The 25,998-nt window shown below is 39.9% G+C and overlaps 1 protein-coding gene across 2 annotated transcripts; it reads right to left on the bottom strand.

Moving 5' to 3' along the window:
• Positions 1 to 593: 593 nt before the first annotated feature.
• On the bottom strand, positions 594 to 25,997 carry ehmt2 (euchromatic histone-lysine N-methyltransferase 2). 2 transcript variants are annotated; one of them, XM_022217184.2, is made up of 27 exons: positions 25,899 to 25,997; positions 23,596 to 23,665; positions 23,324 to 23,467; positions 21,227 to 21,483; positions 21,057 to 21,123; positions 20,396 to 20,478; positions 20,159 to 20,287; positions 18,903 to 19,023; positions 16,913 to 16,993; positions 15,554 to 15,690; positions 14,815 to 14,958; positions 13,518 to 13,840; positions 12,175 to 12,408; positions 10,150 to 10,232; positions 9,826 to 9,932; positions 7,696 to 7,818; positions 7,509 to 7,610; positions 6,845 to 6,949; positions 5,665 to 5,837; positions 5,373 to 5,540; positions 5,147 to 5,291; positions 4,200 to 4,277; positions 3,952 to 4,067; positions 3,612 to 3,698; positions 3,440 to 3,518; positions 2,190 to 2,365; positions 594 to 1,323 (listed from the first exon to the last, which is right to left on the bottom strand). In XM_022217184.2, exons 1-27 carry the CDS (start codon positions 25,995 to 25,997, stop codon positions 1,143 to 1,145), a joined length of 3,612 nt encoding a protein of 1,203 aa, XP_022072876.2. In that variant the 3' UTR covers positions 594 to 1,142. The 2 variants fall into 2 exon arrangements, with proteins under 2 accessions (XP_022072876.2, XP_022072877.2); XM_022217185.2 differs by having other exon boundaries at positions 5,665 to 5,819.
• Position 25,998: the final 1 nt, after the last annotated feature.

Genomic DNA, 25,998 nt, shown 5'->3' with positions numbered 1-25,998 from the left:
AGTGTTTGGCTATTTTTTAATTTCAGGAATTTTGCTGCTTCTTTCTCCCTGATAGCACTTCTTGGCATTACAAGGGTTTTATCTTTCCCTAATTTTTATTCTATTTATTCAAAAATTTCACTGTTCCTACCCTGGAAAGACATGTTATAGGTCTTTTATTGATTGTCTTTTTTTACCTTTCCTAGCCTGCATTGGTTTTATATAAATCTTTTAACCTGCTTGTAAAATCAATGACTCATTTGCAACATGTGTCTAGAAAAGTGCTAAATACTTTATTATTTATTAACAGTGAACTAGTGACTTCTCTAATCAATTACCTACTTGTGCGGTTTTAGTTAAAGGTGCATGCAATCACTGGCAGAGTGAGATGACTTCCTCTTCCTCATCTGTGACGAGGCCCTACCCAATCCTTCCTCTTGCTTTGCATCTCAGCCTAAATGTCTCCTGCAGACAACAGGTTTATTTCCAGCAGCCTCCAAATGACACAAAAGCTGGCAATCTATACACTGAACATATAAAAAGAAACATACATACATAGATTAAAATGCCACTGCTTCATAGTTGTGTTACAATTAATGCCAGAGCCCAAAAGATCAACTCATGAGTTATTTTATTACACTACGTAGGACAGAGAAAACGATATGTATAAAAAATACGGAAAATAAAGCTAAAACAATCGTACAAAAAACAACGCTATCACTCAGGTCCTTATGGAGTCCAGCATGGGAGAAGGTCTGACCCATTACTGTCCTATGTCCTCGAGTTTGTTGGCACCACAGAAAAACGTCTGTATATATACATATATTTATATATACTGTATGACTGATATATGATGGCAATGAAGACAGAAAGTCCTAATGCACAAGGTTTATGTGTGAAGGCCAAAGTTTATCATCTGATACAGTGAGATTACTGCATACTCCTCCCAAACCCCAACCCTTTATTAAAATGTTAAGGCCCATGTCCTGCTCTACAGTGGAAATGATAAAGTGGCAAATTGGCTGACAGTTTTTGGAAAAAGAAACGACATTTCAAGTACAAAAAAACAGCACCGTACATCACAGACTGAAAGACAAACCCCTGTGTTTGCTAGTGTGCACATGTAAAACTGAAGAGGTTCATCCAAAGGCCTCATGGGTGTTTTAAGAGTTTCCCATCATGGTCATCCCACAGTCGGCTCCTGATTCTGGGCAGATCTCCAGCCGGGCCAGCCTGCTCTGCTCCAGGGCGATGGCCTCGGCCGAGTGCTTGCACTTCTCTGATCCACACTGACAGGTGAAATACTTGCTCTTAATGTCCCAAAACCGGTCTCCATAGTCGAACCTGGAGACAGAAACAAGGTGAGTCACAAGCAGTGCAAAATACACCAAATATTACAACAATTTGACGGTTAAATGAAAGAAAAGCACTCAGAGCAGTACTCCACCAAGGCTGCTCATTCCCCCGTGTGGCATTGCTCTGACCACAGGCGTGTTCTGCATGTGTACGTAATGCACAGATACCGAATCACGTGACCTAAATATGTAGTGGACGGCTCAGAAACACCCCCACAATTTAATCAGTTGTTCCTTGGATCATTTCTGATGTAAGGGGGCAGCATGGCTCAGTGGGTGGAGTGGGCGTCTTGTAACTGGAAGGTTGCCGGTTCGATCCTCGGCCCGTCGAGCTCATGTCGAGGTGTCCCTGAGCAAGACACCTAACCCCTAATTGCTTCTGATGGGTTGTTAGTGCCTTGCATGGCAGCTCCCGCCATCAGTGTGTGAATGAGTGAATGTGACGTATCATGTAAAGCGCTTTGGATAAAAGCGCTATATAAATACAACCATTTACCATAAGTCCTCAGTAGTGGATTTGTAGTAGGATCACAATCAGCTGATGTAGTGCTCACTGGTTGTCATGGTTACAGTGACACCATGCCGCTATCTGGCAATGATACAGAAATCTTTAACTAATCGGTAGATCCAACCTATAAGCCTCATCTCTGCCAAAATCCAATCCCTTGTGTCATTTGTGATCTTCCCTGAAAATTTCATCCAAATCCATTGGTCTGTTTTTGAGTAATGTGGCGAACAGACAGACAGATGGAAGGATTCACGTACGCCGATCGTCACATAAAGAAAGAAAAGCAGACTGGAGGATGTAAAAACAAAAGGTAATCAGCTCTAAACGTTTGCTCCGAATCATCTTACCCGAGCTCTTGTCCACTGAGGATGTCTCTGGAGCTGAAGAAGGCGATCCGAGGGAACCGCAGGTCCTGGTGCAGCATGAACACACGGACCGGGATCAGGTTCGGATCGCACAGGTGGTTGATGAAGCGGCTGATGTTGCCGTAGTAACGGGCATCGATACAATACACCTCACCATCCTGACAGAAAACACAAGAAACAGATAAAATAAAGTGTCTTACAACTTAAAGACCCCACATGCAGCATTTTGATTCATTTCAAGCTTTTTTTTTTTCTGCCTTTTTATATGAGAAATGAACGGACTTCTTTGAGGATCTTAATGTTTGGATTATTCTGTTTTGATCTGATGTCATTTGAAGTTGATCAGTTCATCACATTTGAACAGACTGATAAACTAGTCAGTGGATTGTTGTAAAATCTGACATCAACGTCCCTTTAAGGACAACGGAACAATCGGGGAGATACAACTGCTAACTAACTCATATTTAATTGAGTCTTTTTTAGTTTTTAAGATAGTCCCCCCCATTTTTATGTCTTTATTTAACAGGGATAGTGGAGAGAAAAAAAAAAAGAGTAGAGGAATGACATGCAGCAAATCATCCTGTCAGCTCAACTGTGTCTTTATCTGGAGCCATCAGGTCAGAAGTTTAAATTTGGAAATGATTACGTTTATGCGCAAATACTTAAACAGCCTAAACCGTATTTTGTTAGCAAATGACACCGCCAGCAAACTGTAAACATGGTAAACACCTTCATATTTTCAGCATGCTAATATATCTGTTAATATGTACAAGTAGAGCCTCAGAAGCTTTATTGTTTTATTATTTTTATCCAATTAAAGAGCACGTGTCACTGCTCAGGCTTCATCCATGCACAAAATTTGCTCTTTGAATGACTGAAAATGTTGAGAAATATTGAATCTGCATATTAAACCGGACTACACGGTGATATTAGCACACATTTTCGAGCCAAACTTGGGTCCACGGCACAGCATGAGTCCAGAAAAGACTCAAAACGAAGTAAAGTGTTCAGAAATGTCAAGATCTGAAAGCACCGTAACAGACCACCTGTCAATAACGCTCTAATAGTTAACACTGCGCTTTTAACAGAAAATAACACCTGAAAGTTCACTGGAAGCTAAAACACAAGAAAAACTTCTTCTATCTCAGCAGTTTTCGATTTAAGTGGTTATTTATTGTCGGTAGAAAAGGCAGAATTCCATATTCTCTCTCGCACGTTTCTAAAAGCTTCACCTTGTTGTCCAGGTCAAACAGGTAGGAGTCGTCCTCTCTAACATCTGCTTCTGCGTCCGAGATCAACTCCCCGACATATCTGCACAGAAACAGGGAGGTACAGGTGTTTTTAAACCTTTAATTTCCACATGAAAGCAGCCTGACATTGTGGCAGCAGACAGGTTTATCGTACTCGCAGATGAAGCTTCCCTGAGGAATGTCCTGCAGAGCTCGAACCCCCCAGCCCATCTTCTCCGTCCTGTAGAGCTGCAGACGAACCCTGGGGCGAAAAACAGAAACAATGAAGGTAAAGAATGAAGCACTGTCCAACAATAAACTGAGCAGATACTCAGATTTATCAATAATTAGAATTCTGTCAGTAAGGTTTATAAAGTTGGATTTTAATCTGCTGTCTACAGACTAATCAAAAAATCTTCAACTGTTGATTTTAAAGGTTTTAATTTCTGTTTTTTCCAGTGAGATTCCACAGCTGTAGCCTGTCATGTTCACCGTTTGGATGTAGTTGAACTTACTTGATGCCGGCCTGAACCACCCTGTTTTTGCACGTTCGATAACAAGAACACGCCATGTTGCATTCAAATATGAGCGGAGGTTCGATTTTGTTGAACTCCTGTAGCAGCCGCTGGTCCTGGAAGCAGAAAGAAGACAAAATAAATGAGGATCAGTTTCATTTTTACAGTTTACAGTAAACTCTGGTCATTGGTTCTACAGATCCCTGCAGGTTTGATCTTCTTACACGGCTTTTATAACCATTATTTACCTTGTCATACCAGCAGCGGATGCTCAGCTGTCCACAGAGGCAGTTACTGGACGAGCAGTCGTCAGTGCAGCTACAGTGCTAAAGACAAAAAGACAATGAAGAGAACGTGATGCATTTTTCAAAATAAAAGCTTGGCTATGTTCCAAGTAGTGCTGTGAAACGGTGAAAATGTTTAATCAGATTAATCACAGGACTGCTGTGGATTAACTCAGATTAATTGTGATTAAATGTCATTTATTTTTAATTTATATTAATCACATTTCATTTTTGCATGAGCAAACAGACTCAAGAAAGAAGGGAATATACATATTTATATATATATATATATACATATATATATATATATATATATATATATATATATATATTAGGGCTGGCCCGAATAGTGGTTTCTGGTCTCCGGATATTCGGGCCCTATTAAAGACGAATATCCGAATATTCGTTCCGTCCTGTATTCGGATCCATTCGTTTGGTCTCCCGGACGCAAATTTTGCCTTCGTTTTGTCTTCAGTTAAACTGTAGAATTCCCAAACAGTGGAGGTCTTCAGCATCTTGTCTTGTGTCCGAATATTCGGACACCAAAATTAATATCTGGATACCGCCGTAGCGAACGAATATTCGGATCCAGCCCTAATATATATATATATATATATATATATATATATATATATATACATAGTGCGTGTGCAGGGGCATGGACAAACTGCTCGAAATGTGTTGCCTGAGATGTTTCAGGGATTTTGAGTCATTCTGCACTGCAGTTAGGTTCACTGCATTAACATTTTTAATCAGATTAATCATGTTGATGGATTAGAATTAAATTACAATGGATGGACAAGAACTTCTGTCACCATTTGGGACAGAGAATAAAGCTTATCTATCATAATCCGCATTAACGCGTTAATTATGACAGCCCTATTGAGTAAACGAAGCTGGACTGAAATTACCTGTAAATGTGTGATGTTGCGGTCTATGTTCATCGCTGAAGTCTCGCAGTTTTCCGACACATATTTGTAGTCTGAAGGACAACCCTCGTCGTCCACGGCGTTCACGCAGGGAATCGGTACGTTCTCGTAGCCCTGCGCGATGTCACTGGAACACAAAACACGGAGTTAAACAAGGAACAAAACCAGCAAAGGTAAAAAATGACCATTAAAGTGTGACAAAATCTACCTGCAGATGATTCTTTCTGTGCGAAGCATTCGATTGGTTATCCCCCTTCGCAGCTTCCTGTTGATCTGCAGCGACACCCACACCGGCGTGTCGGCTCGCGCCAAAGTCAGAGGAGTGTCGCCCTCCCTGTTCATGACGTCTATATCTGCACCTCTAGACAGGAACAACCTGAGGAAGGAAAACAGAACACAAAACAGCAACAGGATTCTATCAGACATGCTGGTTTTGAAGTGTTACTCCAGTGTCTAGAGAGAAGTGATGATTTTGCAGCTTGTTGTTGACATTAACTCACGTAACGCAGTCCAAGTAGCCCTCTCTGGCAGCGATGTGGAGCGGCGTGTCTCCGTGAACGTTAACCGAGGCGAGGGAACAGCCGGCGTTCAACACCAGCTCTGCTATGTCAACGTTACCAGCATACGCCGCCCAGTGGAGACACACATTCAGCTCCTGATGGGAGAGACGGGACTGCTTGAAGTAATAACCTGAAACATTGTCATGCAACTACTGCATCTCTGTTGTAGCTCCAAGAAAATCTGGATTGTACTCACTGACAATTTATGATGCCGATTTATGACTATATTATGCAACATCTAATTTTTCCAGTGTTTTCAGTGTCTAAAGATCAATAAAAGATGAAAAAAGACCATTCCCATGTTCCTTTCCTTTCTGTTTAGATCAGAAATGCGTCTCTGAACGAGTTGTTCAGGTTTTGGAAAAAAAAAGGTTTTGGAAGTTTGGGAAAAAAAGGCAAAAACCAGACATGGTGAAATGAAATGTGCAGCATTCTGAGCTGAAAGTTGAAGTACACATTCAGGGGACAAATGACAAGTGGATTCACCGGTGAAAAAAGTGGCTTTATATCAGACCTTTAACATGTTTTCTTTGTCTAAAATCCAGGTGTCAAGTCTGTTCTTAAAGAGGAATTAAACTTGAAACGGTAAACCTGTGTTGAAACAACCAATTCAAAAGAAACTGCAACTATTTTGATGATTTATTTGGTTATTTGGTTGTAAAATGGTTTCTAAACTGCACGTATTGTCTGTTTGTTTCCGCCTATCATTGAACTGTGTTTTGGGTTTTTGATTGGACAAAACGAGGCTTTTTAAGACGTCACATGGGTTCTGAAAAGTTGAAATACTACAGAGCAAATGATCAGTCAAGAATGCGATTGATAGAATAACTGATAATGAAAATAATGACTCACAAAAGCTACCTGCAGCCCGAGAGCAGTTACAGTTCTGGTGTTTTTTTCCCACTTAAATTGGAGTGAGCAGGTCGTTATTTCACAGACCCAGACCTCTCATGGTAGCTCAGTGAAAATGAAACAGCAACTCGGAGACTGAATATATTTACAGCTACAAAAGAAGTGCAGGTCTCTCAGTGCATCTCTGTTAGCAGATATCAGCCCGTCTGCTTAAGAAGCTGCCAGACTTTGATCCAAACACTGATTTTTTACCTTTTTAACTAGTTACCTTATCGTTGATGCTGACGTCAGCTCCTCTGTTCAGCAGAGATTTAATCACATCAACATGTTTGTGCTCTGCAGCCCAGATGATCGGCGTCCAGCCACCGCTGTCCTGAAGAGAAACGACACAACGACTGATTAGACGACACTGTCCAACTGCTCTTCTTCACACAGATCGTCGAATTCTGTAGCTTCAGTATAGAAATGTCCTGGTTCATAGGAGAACCTGAACTTCAGCTGCAGTGCCTGAAAACAGCTGAAAGTTTTTCTTTTTATTGCTCATTTTAAATCTTGACTAGAAGGAATGTGAGAGAGTCTGAAGTCAACGTTCTTTGATGAGACCAAAACTGAGCTTGTTGTTCATCAGACTAGACACCAAACACAACATTCCCACTGTGAAGCACGGCGGTGGCAGCATCATGGTGTGGGATGCTTCTCGGTTACAGACCCTGGAAGGTTTGTAAAAGCAGCAAAGTAAAGGGAAATCCCGGAGGACAACCTGAGACTGTTTGTAGCAGGACAACGACCTGAAGCTCTCAATCCCTCTGTAACCTGACAGAGAATAACGAGGTAAAACCGCAGAGTCTGCACGTGGAAAGCTGTAACTTCTTCTCTCGGGATTAGTAAAGTATCTATCTATCTATCTATCTGAACTGCTGAGTTTTCTCTACCTGCGCGTTCACATCGACCTGCCCCGTCTCCAGAAGCATGCCGACGATTTCCAGGTTTCCCAGTTTGGCTGCGTGGTGGAGGCCGGTGTAGCCGTCCTCCTCCTGACCAGCAACAACATGAGAAACATTAGGAGAAATCCACCAAACCACATCATATTAATGGAGGTTTTTCTCTACAGATACTCACAATGTGGTAGACGCAGGCTCCGTTCTGGATCAGGTAGCGAGCCACCTCTATGTGATTATTGATGATGGCTTCCAGCAGAGGAGTCCTCATGTCTTTGTCCTGGGCGTCCACCTGAGCTCCAGCCTGTCGGTGTACAATCAGAGACGGTGTTTAAATCTCGAACTTGTGGAGAACCTCCTGCTATCAACCAACAGACAGCATCCAGACATCCAGATATGGCACACATGACTTCCAGTTTAACCCTCGTGTTGTCCTATAGGTCAAAACTGACTCGATTTAAAGTTTGAAAATGTGGGGGGGAAAAAAAATTCACAGTGAAACTTCTGATGTCCACATTTCAACATTTTCGGGAAATTTTTGAACATTTTTTGGGGGGAAAAATTTTTTAAAAATGTTTCTTAAGAACATTCATTAAAAAAATCTACCAAAATCGAGAGAATTTCACTGGAATTTGTTTGATTTTTATGTGAATGCTCTTAAAGAAAAAATAGAAGTTTCACTGATATATATGGAATCACTTTAGATATTTTTAGGATTTTTTTATTCATTTTTTGAAAATATTTATAAGCATTTTCTTGCCAAATTCGGGGGATTTTTTAAAATAAAACTTTTAAGGGAAACCTTTAAGGAATTATTGGAATTTTCTTCCTGAAAGTTTTGCAAATTTTCAGAATTTTTTTTGATTTTTTTATTGTTTTCAGACAATTTTTAGGTTTGAAAATTTAAGTTTTTTTTAACTCGTTTTTTGAAAATATTTACAAGAATTTTCTTGCCAAATTTGAGGGATTTTTCTTATTTAAGTTTTAAGGAATTTTTGGAATTTTCTTCCTGAAGGTTTTGCAAATTCTCAGAAATTTGAGGATTTTTTTGCTGAATTTTTTAATTTTTTTTAGACAAGGAAACAATACTTTTTGGTGCCCGTAAATGAAGACAACAGAAGGGTTAAGGCTCCAAAAGGATAAATATGATGCTGTCCGGGATAAATGAGACAACAAGAGGCGATAGCACACTTTGTTTCTGATTTATGGTCTATAAAAACAATATTATTAACGCACAGATTCCAGTACTGAGCTCCTATCCTCTCAACCAACAAACCAACAAATACTATAAAAATACATCCATGGAAAAAAGTATTACACCCTTGTTTTCTTCAATTTCTTGCTCATTTTAATGCCTGGTACCACTGAAGGTTTATTACCTGAAGAACAAAACGAACACGACAACAAATGCAGCTGACTCCAAACGCAAAACGGAGAACCACAAGCCCAAAAACAAAGCAGATTATTTAGAATGAGTGCAACAGGAATGGGCTGCTGTGATCAGAAGCTGGTGGAGAGCATGAAGAGACATCAGGAACAATGGTTGTTAGGGGTGTAACGAAATGGTCAACTCACGAAACACGAAACAGGGCTCACGATACGAAATACTCACGATATAAAATAATGATTAAAGAAAATCCCCAACAGTAGGAAGTTATGCAAAAATCTCATTTTCTTTATTTTCTTCCTTATGCAGACATACAAGAAATAATGCAGCATCAGTACAAAATAAAGCGAGGATGGTCAAAAATCATCAGTCTCAGTGGTGCACGGCGCCCCTTCGCGTTTTTTATTTCGTGCGTCTTTGAATTTTATTTTGTCATTTTTTATTTCGTTACACCCCCAATGGTTCTGGATCAGTACTAACTCCTGTGTGGATCATGAGACTAAAACAGACAAAGAAAACATGGAATCCTAAAAGATGGTTTTGGCAGAACAATGCCACAGCTGTGGACAGAAGAACTGAAGGGATTTCGGTTATTAGCGAGAAAAACATGGAAAATGTCTGATATCAGCTCTGAAATTGAACTCTTATGAGCTATTTTTGTTGTTCTCATTATATTTGTCCAAACAGATGTACCTTTAGTGGTACCAGGCATTAAAACGAACAAGAAACTGAAGAAAACAAGGGAGGAATAATCATTTTTTCCATGACTATACATCCACTGTTAACAGTTTTTCAAATTTCCCAGCTTATCTGAAACCTATGGCAGTAAACTGAATATCATGTGTGTTTTGGAGTAAACAAACAACCGTACGAAATGCTCACAAACCACGACAACAGATGCTCACCGGGTTTCTAGAGCCTCACCTGCACCAGCATGTAGCAGACCTCCAGCAATCCTCTCTGAGCTGCAGCATGAAGAGCAGAGCGTCGGTTCTGGGAGTCGGGCTGATACGTGGGATCGATTCCCTCCACTGTAACACACACAGATTTAATAATTCAGATTTATAGCAATCTATCTGCATAAAACACGCAAATGGGCAACATATTCGGCTTTAATGTTAAATCAAACCCAGACTGACCGTAAAAGAAGCTCCATCATCACAACGACTCATTTTACAAACAGAACTAAACTCATTTTTTGTTTAAATGTACATTAAAGGGCAGTCTGAAGCATTTGTTGTCACTCACTGAGCATGAGCAGAACTCTCTGCACCTCTCCTTGCTTGGCGGCGGGGTAAAGCTGTCGAGGGTGGAACCTCAGCTTCTTCCTCCTGGCGAATCAAAAACAGCAATTACCAATCCGGTCTGAAGTGGGCTGAGATCCTGTTTTCCACAGAGAGCCGTTTAACTTCTCTTGGAGGAGTTTGAACAAACAGAGACGGAAATATTTTTGCTTCCAATTACTGCAACGTGTAATTTAGTTGTGGCTTCAGACTCATTTAGTTTAACAGATTTCTGAAGACGGTGGAGACGCTCTGAATGGGTTTTCTTTTTGTGAATCAGCTGCTGTGAGCGGGATGTTTTTAAATCTGAGCTGCCAGACGAAGGAAAGCTTTGGGTTTGTTTCGGAAGTAAATAAGACTCGAGAGCTGAAATTTAGACACTGCATTAACCCTTTAAGCTTCAGTCAATTCCAGCCATTTTCAGTACAAAAAAATCTCTAATATTCTATTTTTAAATAAAAAAATTACAAAAAATACAGGGAATATTGGACGGACATCGCGAGGTGCATTTCCTTGAAAATGACCGATTCGGGGATTTTATACCGACTTCAGGACATGTTTTGGACAAAATAGTTTCCTGGCTTGTGTCGTCTGGATGTAAAAGGTTGGATTATGGCCGTTTTTTGTGGAATCTTTTTTTTGTGTGTAATAATAAACCCGGAAATGTGAGTCGCGCTGTGTGCGTTGAAGCCGTGTATAGAGAACGGATGGATGAATATTTGTTTTTGTCGGACAAATGTGTTTTTCTCACCCGCTGTGGTAATCACATCTGAAAGTGGTTTATACCGGCGGATTCACGAGAATCTAAGCTTTCCATCGGCGTATAGTGTTTGTATAATTGTGTTTGCAGCCGTCGGACATTCTTGAAATTCCTATGCAAATTAGTAGGTGTACCACCGGCGGTACACTGAAGTTTAAGGGGTTAAAAGGTTTAGGAAATACTTTATTTGCTCTTATTTCAGTTCACTTTCTGTTAATTTCCTTGCTATTAGTATAGAGTTTACATTTTGTACTTGTGTTATAATATTTTATTTTTTGGATTTATTTTAATTCTTATGTTTTCTAGACACTTTACTCACTTAAGACACTTCACACAAACATTTTTAGAACTTTGCATTTTGTACTTTTTTACTACTAACCTCTGTGTAATTGTGTATATTCCACTAACCTTTGTTTATTGTTTGTTGTACTCTTGTAAAATATATTCCTCCAGGATGAATAAAGTACTTCTTATCTTATTTGAGTCCATTTTGAATCAAATGTTCCTTCTCCATTTATATTTTCAAGAAAAACCTCAAGATGTACATGTTTTCTTATCATCTTACAATTTGTTATCTTGCTTTTCCTCGCTTGCATTCCATTTCATTTCGCTTTAGAAATCGATTTTACTCGTTTTATCCTATCCTGACAGTCAGTGGTTAATTTCTCACAAGAAGAGAAGAGATCACGCCACAAAGAAAATCTGATGAGCACAACTTTCTGCATCACCAAACCTCCAATGACTGATTCAAGCAGCTGCATGTTTACTTCTGACCCGGCAGGTTTTGTCATATTTCCAGAAGACTGATAATAAATCTATGAAAGAACCAAAATACAGGATTACTTTTTGTGACATAGACAAACGTGCTCCAATGCTTCCATCACAGATAACTGAGAGTTATAAAAATCAGTGGAAACTCATTCACGTTGCCTTTTGTTAACGACTGTAATGTTGCTGCAGCCTGTCTGGTAATGAACTGGATTTGATTCTGTCGTTTCTTTTAATGCTGAAAGTCTAAATCCAGGCTTTAACACATTCTCATTTGCACATTTCTGCATCCCTCTTGAATATTCTTGTATATTTTGTTATTTTTTCTTTCCATATTATATTTTTCATATTCTTATCTTATTTTATTTTATGTTACCTTCACTTTATAGCCGACCCTAACATTCTGTATTGTATTGTTGCTGCAACAACAGAATTTCCCTCTGTGGATTATTAAAGTCTAACCTTTCTGTGTCCTGTGTGAGGATGGCTTTCTGCAGCGCCGCCCTGCTGGGACCGGGTGGAAGTGCGCTGGGGCTGATGGGTTTCCCGTTGGGCATGCAGAGCGACGGCCCCACGCTGTCCACTCCCTCCTCTGCCGGGGGAACGGTGGCGGCCGTCGCTGCTGAAGCTACCGGCTGAGGAGGCTGCTGCTGCTCCACGGTGAGCTTCACCAGACCGTGGCTACGCATTCGAGCACTGAGTGGGAAAAAGTACACATAAATAAGTCAATTTTAGACTTTAAACCAACCGATAATTCCCTACACTGCAACAACTCAAAATCTTATCAAGTCTATTTGTCTTATTTTTAGTCAAAATGTCTCATCCTGCTTGATTTAAGATAAATTCACTTGTTTTATGCCTCCTGTTGTCTTCATTTACATGCACCAAAAAATATAGTTTCCTTGTCTGAAAATAATTGAAAAATTCAGCAAAAAAATTCCTCGAATTTCAGAAAAATTTGCAAATCCTTCAGGCAGAAAATTCCAATAATTCCTTAACATTTCCCTGAAAAGATTTATTAAAAAAAAAAAAACACCCAAATTTGGCAAGAAAATTCTTGAAAATATTTTTTAAAAAATGAGTAAAAATCTTCCAAAAAAATCCTAAAAAGTGATTACAAATATATCAATAAAACTTTAAGAACATTCACAAAAAAAATCAACCAAAATCCAGTGAATTTTGCTGGATTTACGTTAAGATTTTGTGAATTATCTTAAGAAACATTTTTAAAATTTCTTTTTCTCCACCAAAAAATGTTCAAAAATTTCCTAAAAATGTTAAAAATGTGGACATCAGAAGTTTCACTGTGAAAATTTAGTTTTTTTTCCACATTTTCAAACTTTAAGACGAGTTCATTTTGACCTGCAGGACGACACGAGGGTTAAAACAATGCATCTTAAATATCTTAAGTCAAACAATCTTGAAATTATCTTGTTTTGAGTTGAATTTTACAAGAAAACTCAAAATAAGTTTAATGCATCTCAAATTAGGAGGTTACATTAAAGCAAAAATCTATTTTTGAGTGAAAAACTGCTTTTTTTTTAGCATGCCGGGCTTATTTTAAGACACCTAAGTTTGACAGTCCTGGTAAAATAGAGCTTAAAATAAGTTTTTCCAGATAATTTTAAGATCTCATTATTCTAAATATCACATCTTATTTCAAGAAATCCTATCAAGACATTTTTCACTTGTTCTATTGGCAGATTTTTTCACTTATTTCAAGGTAAAAGCTCCTTAAAATAAGTTTTTCTTTCTTGTTTTGAGAGGGGCATTTTTTTGGGGGGTAAAACGCGATCTAAGTTTACCTGACAGGCCTCTCGGGCATCTTCCCGTCCTTCATGCCCCCGGTGGAGGCGGTGAGCGAGGGCGCCGTGGGGACGGAAGGCGGCAGAGACGGGGTGGTGGTGGAGGAGGCCGACATGGTGACCACGGTGGTTGCTGAGGCCGTGGATGAGCTGAAGGAGGGGATGGTGACCTCCTGGGCCTCGGAGGCGTCTTCGCCGCAGTGGGGGCAGAAAAGCAGACCGCCGCCGTTCGCTCTGCTGCGACCGCCGCCCAGAACGGTCACGCAACCCCGGTGGAAACGGTGAGCGATGCGCTGGTCCGGGCAGCACTCCAGAAACGTGCCCTGAAAGAAGGAGATGAAGGGAGAAACAGGACATTAATGAGGAGAAAGAAGAAGGCTCTTATGTAGACGGAATAAAGCGCAATATCAACCAAGAGAAAGAAGACGGAAGGAGAAAATTATCACCAAGGAAACACCGCAAAAACTCTAAATCTTACCAAGTCTATTTGTCTTATTTTTAGTCAAAATGTCTCATCAATTTACACATGAAATTTCAGCAAGATGGAGGGACTTGATTTAAGACGACGCATCTTAAATATCTTGTTAAGTCAAACAATCTTGAAATGATCTTGTTTTGAGTTGAATTTTACAAGAAAACTCAAAATAAGTTTAACCTTCATGTCATCCTGCAAGTCAAATTAACCCGTTTTAAATTTTGAAAACGTGGAAAAAACATATATTTTCACAGTGAAACTTCTGATGACCACATGTTTAACATTTTTGGGAATTTTTTGAACATTTTTTGATGAAAAAAAAAAAGAAATTTAAAAAATGTTTCTTAAGAACATTCACATAAAAATCTAACAAAATCCAGAGAATTTCACTGGATTTCAGTTGATTTTTATGTGACTGCCCTTAAAGAAAATATTAGAAGTTTTACTGATATATTTGTAATCACTTTAGATATTTATAGGATTTTTTTGAAGATGTCTCATTTTTAAAAAATATTTACAAGAATTTTCTTGGCAATTTTGGGGGATTTTTAAAAAATCAAACTTTTTAGGAATTATTGGAATGTTCTTCCTGAAGGTTTTGCAAATTTTCTGAAATTTGAGCCATTTTTCACTTGTTCTATTGGCAGATTTTTCACATATTTCAATGTAAAATTTCCTTGAAATAAGTTTTTTTTTCTTGTCTTGAGAGGAGCATTTTTTTCCAGTGAATAATTTAGGTGTCATTTCTGTTGAAAAGTCCGAAGTCACAGAGGGAAAATGACGAGGAAACTCATTAAAAAACATTGTTTCAGTAACATTTACCGCTATGCAGAAGTATCCACAACCAGGGCAGCAGTGGTGTTTGACCATGTGTGATCGATGGACGTCACAGAGAACCATGAGGGGAACCCGGCTGGACGGACGCATGGTTTCACCTTTAGTGGTCCGGTTGGTGCAAGCCCGAAGCTGGAGAGAAAAATAAATACAGAGTTCACCGAATTAAACACAAAAATGAGACACAAAACGACAAAAGAACAATAAACCATCCAATATTTTACTTTATGATCAAAACAACTTGTCATAGTCTCGAAATTATGTTAAATTTATAGTTTTATTTACTAATTTACAATCTGCAGTGAATGTCTTCTCTGGAATTTTTACACTTTGAGGGCCGGATTGGACCCTCTCTGGAGGACCGCTTTTGGCCCACGGGCCTCATGTTGGACACCCTGCTATAGACTGCAACAAAAACATGAGCAAGTGGGTCAATATTATGATGAAGTACTCGTCTCTCCTCACGTCTCTGCCTTGAATCCTCTGTTCTCAAGTGGTGAGACACGATTAGAGGATGTTCTAATGACGCTGCTTTAATATTTTCTTTGTGAGTTGACAACACGGTGTCATCGGCGTCTCATCAAAGCACATCAGAGTCACCTTTGATCCCGAAGCCCTGACTTTGATCAGTTATTCTATTAACCTCACAGAGATAACACTTGATCCCACGCTGAGCTAAACACCCATCCAAATGATGAAAGCGGGCATGAAGCGGAGTCGGACCGACCTCTCCGTTGATGCTCTCGGTGGCCATGCACTGGCGGCTGGTTCTCTGGCTGCTGCTGTCCACCCGAGGAGCCTCCATCCTGCAGCTGCACAGAGGAAGCTCCTCCAGACGCTCGGTGTCTCCGGCATCGCTGCCTTCTGCACGGCGACGGTTCATTAGTCGTTGAATTAATATTTAACATTACAGGAGACAAAGAAAAGACTTTAAGTCACTAAAGACCAACAACCTTTCATTTGTTTTATTCATATGAAAGCTGAAATGATTAACTGACGACTTCAACGGCAGAAAATTCATCTGCAGTTTGCTCTGATTGCAATTAATCGCTTTGTTATGTTTCCTGCAGGGTTGCTGTAGATTAATATTGATTAATCACAATTAAATATATACACAAATATATTTTTCCCCTTCTTTCTTGAGTCTGTTTGCGCATGCAAAATGAAGTGCAATTAATATAGCTAAAAAAATGAATGCTATTTAATCGCGATTAATCAAAATTAATCCACATCAACCCTGTGATTAATCTGATTAAACATTTTAATTGCTTGACAACACCAACAAAAACACACCAGGTGACAGCAGGGATGTTTGCCATTTTAAATTTAAAAAAAATAAGCGATTAATTGCAATCAGAGCAAATTGTAGACTGATTTTCTGTCATTTAATTAATCAGTTAATCATTTCAGCTTTCATATGAATAAAACACTTTAAAGGTTGTTGACCTTCAGTGAAATCAAGTATATATATATTCCCTTCTTTCTTGAGTGAATATATATAAAATATAAATTTAAGATTAAGACACCACAAAATTATTAATTATAGAAATTCAGCTTCAGGAATTTTAAGTCATTCTGCTGCAGATGGGTTAATTGCATTCATTTTTTAAAATCAGATTAATAATCACAGTGATGGATTAATTCGTTAACGCGTTATTTTGACACTTCTAGTTTTGGTGCAATTTCTGATTATAAATTCAACTGAACTTTGGTGTTTCGGAGCACAGAACAGGCAAAAATGAGTGGATTCATTTTCCACTATTGTCTGCCATCTTTTAGAACAACAAGATAATGAAATTGGAAAATAATTCATACCGATTCTGAGTGCACCGAAAAGGTGTGAATCAAAATATTAATAGTGTGGTTTGTTATTATTCTTATCACTACACCCATAATCATTGATTAGCAATTAAACTAAGCACTATTTTTTTCTACTAATCCTCTTCGAATCAGTCAAAAGTTCTATCATAATTAGCTCACTGTTACTTATATCAAAGGAAAAAACACACATTTTCACATTTGAGAAACTGAAGTTGGTCAGTTTGTGGATTTCTTTGTAATTTTCCATCAACCATCTTCAACCCACCATGAGGAGAAAGTGTCAGACTGTCGGCAGCAGCGATGTCCAGAGCGCCCAAAGGGACCTCCGTGTATTCTGCAGGCTGTCCTGTTGGACACAAACCACAAGGCAAAGTCAGAAAAACATGCTGGAAAACGATGCACAGCGATTTAATAACGGCTTTTTTCACTGATCAACAGAAAAACATACTTCAGGATGGAAGTCTGTACATGTAGGTTAATCACTGGCATGAAAACAAACCCGAAATGCAAGAAATTCAACATTTTCTAACTCTTACACCTGTCATCAGCGTGCCCTAAAAGTTGTGAAGCAGCATACTGAACGTCACAACATGCAGGAGGAAAAGATTTCTCTGTGGAAGCTTCAGTCGTGCAGAACATCTCCAGGCGAGGACGTCTGAAAGCTGTCAACCAGCCCAACGGGGACGGCAGCCACTGGAGCTCTGGGAAACGCCTGGTTTAGTGAAGAAAACATCTTGAAGCTGCCTTGAATAAAGCTTCAGCTAGTCCTTAGACCAAACTTCACTTTGCCTACTTTTACATTCGCACACAGCACAGTTCAAAACTTTACTTAGAAATAGGGCCGAATAGTGGTTTCTGGCCCTATTAAAGACGAATATCTGAATATTCGTTCCGCCCTGTAACGTCCGACCGGCGGGGCGGGACGGGGCGGGGGGGGGGCCTTATGGTGGCTTGTGGTGGAGACGGTCCAGCAGGGGGGGGGGGATATTCGAATACCGAAATTAATATCCGGATACCGCTGTAGCGAACGAATATTCGAATATTCGGATATTTGGGTTCAGTCCTACTTAGAAATGTCCTTATGTTTGAAAGAACAGCATTTTTTTTCAATGAAGATGACATTAAATGAATGGTAAATCCAGTGTAGACCTTGTTAATGTGGTAAATGACTATTGTAGCTGTAAACAGCTGATTTTTAATGGAATATCTCCATGGGGTACAGAGGAACATTTCCAGCAACCATCACTCCTGTGTTCTAATGCTACATTGTGTTAGCTAATGGTGTTGAAAGGCTCATTGATGATTAGAAAACCCTTGTGCAGTTATGTTAGCACATGGAAAACATGGAATTATCTGGGTGACCCCAAACTTTGAAATGATAGTGTAGGTCAACTTTAGCTCCTTTAGAGCAACTTTAACAAATATAGAGCAACTTTAGCTAATTTAAAGCAACTTAAACAAATACAGAGCAACTTTGAAAACATGGAATTGTCTAGGCGACCCCAAACTTTTGAACGGTAGTGTATGTGATCATATATAACTGCAGTGTTTCCAGTTTCTGTGCAAAATTCTGGCAAAATTAATGCACTTATTCTGAGTTTCTGCTTTCTTTAACACTTTAACCAAAACATTTGCACTTATGGACTCGCCAAATGCCAGGTATGATTGCCGCAAGATATTTAACTTAAAGTTGTAAGCAGTTGTAAAAGGCAGTTAGAAGCAGACTGCGTTTGTTGACAGAGGACAGTTTGACAGACCAACATGTGGTTCTGTTTTCACCACGATGACGCCGTTTCCCGGACCTCCAGTGCATGAGTATTTGCTTCCTTCAGATCAGTATTTAGCAGAGATAACTTTGCAGTAATTACAGCTTTGCACATCTGGACGCTGCATTTCATCCCCGGCCTTCTTTACAAGACTGCATCAGTTCTGGATGAACGGTTTCTACAAATTCTCAACTCTCAAACTCTGAATCTTCCTCAGACCTTCTGCTTGTGTTCTCCATCAGAGCAGCATGGCCGTCCTCACTGCACTCTGACAGACAGTCACCACTTTGGAAATACTCTAGAATCCTTCCTCTGATTCCTTCTCTTTAATAATCTAATTGTGGAGACGTTTGAGTTTTTTGTCTTTCAGGAAACTCGAAAATTTCCTGTTGATCAAAACAAATCCACACTACGTCTAACCAGAGTCAGTGTTGTGAATCATCAGTGGACAAATGCGGTTTCATAAAACCCCGGTGGAAAATCACTAACCTCCCACCGTTTCCACCACATCTGCTGCGTTTCTGTCTTTGTCCTGATCTGACGGCGGCCATGAAGACTCCTCGCTCTCGTTTCGACTGTGGACGGCTCTCAGCATTTCTGACTCCAAACTCTGCAAGAAAGAAGTCCAAATTACACATATGTGAATCTAAAAATGTGCAGAAAGGTGGATTCTGAGGTGACTGAAGATCTGTTGTGGAGTTTTCAATCTCTAGCAGGGAGAAAAGTTTTACAAGGATGCACGCGCACTACGTTAAACACATTCCTGCCACATTATTCTGCATTTTGTAGCAACAACACAGCAAAAAAACAGCAAAGTACAATACACTTAACTCATTTTCAGGCTTTAAAAACTAACTTAAATGTAGACACAACTTTCTTTCTAAAGGGCCAACGTTTATGGAAGACACATCCCATGGATTTCAAAAGTCCCTCGATTATATCTTGACCCATCTGCTTTTTTTCAGGTCCAAAATGATTTGTGACAACAGAAACTCACTTAGAACGTTTTCGTAACAGATTTTCATGTCTAATCTGGTCATAAACACTCAAAGTGCATCAGAGTCGAACAGGAGAATCTGTTTGACTGAAATCAGCTGCATCAGAGCGACTCTGAACAAACTGTGCACCAGAAAAGAAACATTCTGTATCTGAACACGAAGAGCCGACACCAAATCCTCTGGTGTAACGTTAATGCGCGACCTTGGCAGCAACAACACACAACAATCTCTCCAGCGGTTAGCGTCGCCATGGCAACGCCGTCAACGACAAAAACACGATCGTCTGGGGAAGAGATCCGGCTGCACTGTTTGTTCACCAACTGCTTAAATATCAACAGAAAATTAAAGACGGACAACGTCACACTACATTACGCACTGTAGTTAAAAAAGAGGAGGAACAGGAAGGTCGGGGTGGAGAAGCTGTTAGTTCTGGATGAAGACCAAGATCAAGAAAAGTCCTGAAGTACTGGATGGAACAACAGCTGCTAACAGACTAGTTGGGTGGTGTGGCATCTACAAGGTGAAGTGTTACCAGATAACTGGAAATAAATAAGCTATAAAGCCAATAAGATGAGCAGAATCACTCACAAGTCTTTAGCTCTCTGCCTTCTTTTTCCTCCACCATTTTCAAAGTATAAAAACAAAGACGTTTAACAGAAACAGAATAGAATGATCTCAGCAAACACCAACATGTTCAACAGCATCCGATCACTTTAAAGCCGCAAAGAGCAAATCGAAGCGTCGCACCTTATCCGCGTCTCGTGTGGATGGACTAGAAATGTGAATCTTCTCGTCTGCTTCCCCCACAAAGCTGCTGCTCTTCAGTGACGAGGTTTTGGCGACAGCGTCCGCCTTTCTATGGAACAACTTTCCATCCTGAGGTTCAAAAGAAACCAAAAAAGAAACGTGACAAGATAAACGAGAGACCGCAATCAGAGCTGAAACTTCCCTGTACGGTAAATCCCTGCAGGAGGATTATCTCACCGCGTTTTGAGCGTTGTCTGGAACGTTTTCGGACTTCTCAGGTGTGCCGTCTGACAGGTGACCCAGTTTCCTCCTTTTCGCAGCTTTAGGAGACAAAACAGAGCAGAAAAAAAACACGACAGAGTTAAATCATGTTGTCCTGCAGGCCAAACTGACCCGTTTCAAAGTTTAAAAATGTGGAGAAAAAATATATTTTCACAGTCTGATGTCCACATTTTCAACATTTTGGGGAAATCTTTGAACATTTTTTGGTGGAAAAAAGAAACGTTAAAAATGTTTCTGAAGGACATTCACAAAAATGATTGTTTTTGTGAATGTTATAAAAGAAAATATTAGAAGTTTTACTGATATATATGGAATCACTTTAGATATTTTTAGGATTTTTTGGAAGATTATTATTCATTTTTGGAAAATACAAAAATTTTCTTGCCAAATTTGGGGGATTTTATCACAATAAAACTTTTAAGGGAAATTTTTAAGGAATTATTGGAATTTTCAGAAATTTGGGAAATTTTTTTGCTGAATTTTGGGATTTTTTTCAGACGTGGAAACAATATTTTTTGGTGCCCGTAAATGAGGACAACAGGAGGGTTAAGCAAAGCATACTCTTACTCAATTTGATTAATTCACACAAGTAAACATTTATGAGTTTCTTACAAACCTGTTTCAGAGTCAGAGGACAGGAAGGTGGAGGATCCTGAAGCAACAGGAGCCTCAATGTGACTCATCTGTGGAATCAGACGTAAATAAATCATGAAAACCAAAACATAACGACCGAACGCAGGCATAAAAATCAAAACAGGTACAGATTTGGTTAAACTCCTCCCTGACCTGCGCCGGTGGAGGCCTGTTCATGGTCTTGCGAGCTCGGTGGATCTTGGGCGGCGCCGGGGAAACAGACGGAGAAAAAGAAGAAGCTGTCGCAGAGGAGGAAGAGGAGGATGAAGGAGCGGGAGGCAGGACAGATTTACTGCTGCTGGGCCCAGAAACGCTCATCTTTGCCCGGCCTGGAGACAATGTTGAAGATGTGGAAGGAGAGGAAGACAACGTAGAGGAGGACGCCGATGAGAGCGACTTCGCCGAGTGTCCTGTGAGCAGAGAGACAGAAGGAATTACAAAGAAATTTTAAAAATGTAAATGATTGAAAGAACATAATGGGATCTAGTCCTAATCTGGTGAAAAGGAATGTCCAGTTTCTTCCAAAAAACATGTTCATCTAGGCACATTCTGTTCGTTTGCACATTTCTCTATCAGTCTTGAATATTTTGTTATTTTTTTCTGTCTACATTCTATTTTCTGCATTCTTATTTTGTTTTATTTTTGGATGGCTTCACTTGATACCTGACCCTAATATTTTGTTTTGTTTTGTTGTTTCTCCCCTTGTTGAATATCCAGCTGCTGTAACAGAAATTTCCTCTGTGGATTAATAAAGTCTGTCAAAGTCTTTCTAAAATAAAGCAACCTTTGAAGAAAATACAGAAAAATAACTAACTAAATTCTAGGGCTGGACCCGAATACCCGGATATTCGTTCGCTACGGCACTATCCGGATATTAATTTGGTATTCGAATATTTGCCCTCCCACCCCCCGTCGGACATTACCGGGCGGAAGGAATATCCCGCGTTACTGTCTTCCCTCCGCCTTCGGCCCACATCGGCACTTATCGGCTCATCTCATCATGTGATCACATAAACATATACACTTATGTCTGTGTGATCACTCCCTCCTCCCCCCAGACGAAAATATTCGGAGCTCGTCTCTTCCCTGCGCCTTCCGCCCACTTCGGCTCATCCCGCCGTGTTCTTCGGCTCATTTCGGCTCCTCCATTCGTGTTTGTAAACACCACCCGAGTGGCCGGGTGGCTGCCGACTCTGACGTCGCGCTTCACTTCCTTGCATAAACACAAGACAACATGCCGAAGACCTCTGCTGAAGACAAAACGAAGGCAACGAAGGTCGGTTTACACTGGGTTCAATCTGTCATCAGGAAATGTTGGCCAGAACTTTCTAAAAATGAAAAAGGATCCGAATTTTCGGGCCGTCTGTGTCACAAGCCGCCGCCACTACCGCACCTCCGCCGCCGCGCCGTGCCGTGCCGCGCCGCTTCGCACCCCATCCCCATCTCCCCCCCTCCATCGGACGCTACGGGGCGGAACGAATATTCGGATATTCGTCTTTAATATGGCCCGAATATTCGTAGGCCAGAAACCACTATTCGGGCCAGCCCTACTAAATTCCACTGCCTTCAGTAATCCTTTCACTACTTGTCTTGTTATCCACTGTCACTTTCCAACTCAGTCATGATCTCATCTGTAATTGTTCTAAATTAAACTAAATGATTTAAGTGACATATTACCTTATTAAACTTCAAGCATCTTCTAGCTAAGACTCTGATTTTCCAATATTTTTTCATATTTTATTACAGATGTCTGAAATTAGCTTTTTAACCAACACCAATGTGCCGATATTGTCCAACTTTCAATTTCCAATTCCGATATCAACCGATACCGGTATATGTGGACTACTGAACTAATTTTAGGGAACATCACAGATCTCCTGTGGTGGAATTAACACATCATGCCTGATTTTATTGTGACCCATTGGATGCATTCACAGATGCAGCAAGGCTTTCAAATCTAAACAATGTTTGTAATTTGTAAATGAAAATACCGGGAAAATCCAGGAATTATTTTATCAGTTTTCATTTTAGGCAAAAAAAAAAACCCCGATATTGACCGATATTACATTTTTATGCCAATATCGGGCCAAAAATATCAGTGGGTTGACATCCCTATTATTTTATCATTGCTGACTGCTGATTTTACGCATCAGGTTCAAAAAAACTCCTTCTCTTAGAATATTTTAAATCAGATTACATGAAGCCACTCAACCACAGAGGCAGTGAAAGCTGACTGGATAAGAATCCCACCTGCAGCGGTTTTGTTCGGTGTGGACGAGGCAGAAGACTTTTTCTCTCCATCCTCTCCAGACTGCTGAGACGACGACATCAACGACATTCCCACAGGCTCTGTGTGTTCAGCAGCAGCAGCAGACATGGTGGACGCTGCATTATCTGAGGAACATTCAGAGTTCAGCTTTCATAGGAAGTACTGACAGGAAGTGAAAATATAAATCACACAGTAACCGTTAAATTTAGCACCTGAAAGCACAATTTTCCAAGATCTAAACAAATAAACTTACCTTTCTTTTCTTGACTTGGTCCAGCTAACGACTCTTTTGGTGTTTTTGAGTCATCTTTGTCAGAGTGCTCCTGGCAGAGAGAACAAGCAAATAAAACTATTATCTGATAGCTCACATGAATGCAGCTCCATCATCCAAAGCATACGACGATATATACACATCAAACCCAGCACTACAGAGGTGAACCATACTAAAGATGTTTATCTACTAAACCTCTGAAAATGTCTTTGTGTTACACCAGGTAGATAATTCTTGAGAAAACAACACAAAATTCTGTGATTCCAGCCACTTAAATGTGAATATTTTTCTAGTTCCTGTACTCTATGCCAGTAAACTGAATATCTTTGTGTTGTTTGGCAGGAAGCACATAATTCATACTTTAACCCATCATCATAAGTTTGATATTGTACAATCTTCACAATTATGAACAGATATCCCTGCTGTCTGCATTTTTTGGTGACATATGTATAAAAACATAAAAATTTCCTAATGAAAAATATTGTTTTTCATTGATATAAAGGCTCAGCTTGAACGTTCTTGTTCTAAAAACGCTCCGAGAACAAGACATTCGCTTTCCGATACACTGATTGGCATTTTTCACTCTTTTCTGGCATTTTATAAACCAAACAACTAATTGATTAATTTTAAAAAATAACTGACAAATTAATTGAGTGAAATATTTATTGAATTGCAGCATTATTAATTCACAAGTAGTGAGCTTTTTAAAGCATATGTTAGCACATTGCATGTTGTGGAAGGCAAAGAAACATTCAAAAACATGCCTCTGTTGAAAACATGTTTCCTGAAAGGTAAAGATTTTAACCTAGTGGTTATGATTTTGTCATTTTGTCATAACAGATAAATACAACATACACCTTATCTATCACTGACAATCAGCATCAGCGATAACAAACTTAAATGTAATTACCTGTGTTTCATTAGACCTCATCTATCTTTCTGATATTGCAGCCAATAACCAGACACACACCAGATGTTTTGTGTCATACTTTTCATGGTTACAACCAACAGAAAATAGCGTTTGGAGGTCGTAGGTGAGGAGCAGTACAGATAATTCAACCTGGACTTTGTGGACTGGTGCCTTCTGAGCTGTCTCCAGATCAACGCAGTGAAAACCGAGGAGCTGGTGGTGGATTTTAGAAGGAACAGACACACTACTCCTACACCAGTGAACATCCAGGGAACAGACATTAAGATTGCAGACTCTTACAGGTACCTGTGTGTTCACTTAACAATAAACTGGACTGGACTGCTAACACCGACACACCCAGTGCAGGTGGTGTCTCTCACCCCATGTATGACACTCTGAAGGTACCGGACAGCTCCTGTAGTAATCAGGCGGTGTGTGAAGGAGCATTACCACAGTTCCTTCCTTCCTGCTGGTATCAGATCCTATTACCAGCTCCCAACAGGCCACACACACTCACTTAATGACAGTGAGCAAACTGTCATGTGTAATAAACCAAAGTGCAATTCATTTGTGTAAAAATTCTTAAAATTGTGTTGTTAGTATCCTTTTTTTGTTCAGTTTTTCTTATTTATATTGTATATATAGCATATATACCTTTTGTCTTTAATTTACAGATGTGTTGTTTTGATTTTTCTTACTGTCACTTTGCTGCTGTGACACTGCAAATTTCCCCTTATGAGATTAATATAGGATATTCTATCTATCTGAAGTAAAACACTTCCGCATTCGCCTCTTCAAAATAAGCCTCTCAACCAATTACTGGTCTCTGCTGTTGTTACGTCACCTGCCGCCATCAGTCAATCAACCCATTCATGCCAAATCAATGAAGGACCCCGACAAAAGTCACACAAATGAACAACTAAAAAACAGATGTAAAGTTACATTTCACACACTGAATGCTTGAATTCCTCGCAGGGAATAATCAATTTGTACCCGAGTAATAAAATATCAGTTTGTCTCAACATCTGCTTCACAACCGGTATAAAATACGACTTATGAATACAAGTGCGATAGAAGCAACGCAATACAATGCATGCACAGATGATTTAAATACTCAAAGGATGCAAAAAAATCAGCAAAACCTCCACAGCATGTGAACAATCCTTCAGTTAACACAAAACAGACAGGCTAACACTGCTAGCATTGTAGCACAGGTTGCAGTAAAGAGCTCTAATACTCGACAAATAAAGACACTGGCAACGTGGCAGGCAGCGGCTTCATTGGCACGGTTTCCCTAAGCAGCCTAATGTGTTTACAAGCGGAAAAATGCGGGTAAATTTAGGCGGCGAGGGATTTTTTGCGGTGGGTTTGCTACCTTTGTCGTTGTCTCAGACGCCGACATGTTTCCCAGGCGAACGTCGACGTATCCGAACGTGCTTGCGTCACAGCCGGAGCCCCGCCCCCCTGTGTCCATT

The sequence above is a fragment of the Acanthochromis polyacanthus genome, chromosome 11 (assembly GCF_021347895.1).
Source record: "Acanthochromis polyacanthus isolate Apoly-LR-REF ecotype Palm Island chromosome 11, KAUST_Apoly_ChrSc, whole genome shotgun sequence".
Lineage (NCBI taxonomy): Eukaryota > Metazoa > Chordata > Actinopteri > Pomacentridae > Acanthochromis > Acanthochromis polyacanthus.
This window is presented reverse-complemented; position numbering and strand designations above follow the sequence as displayed.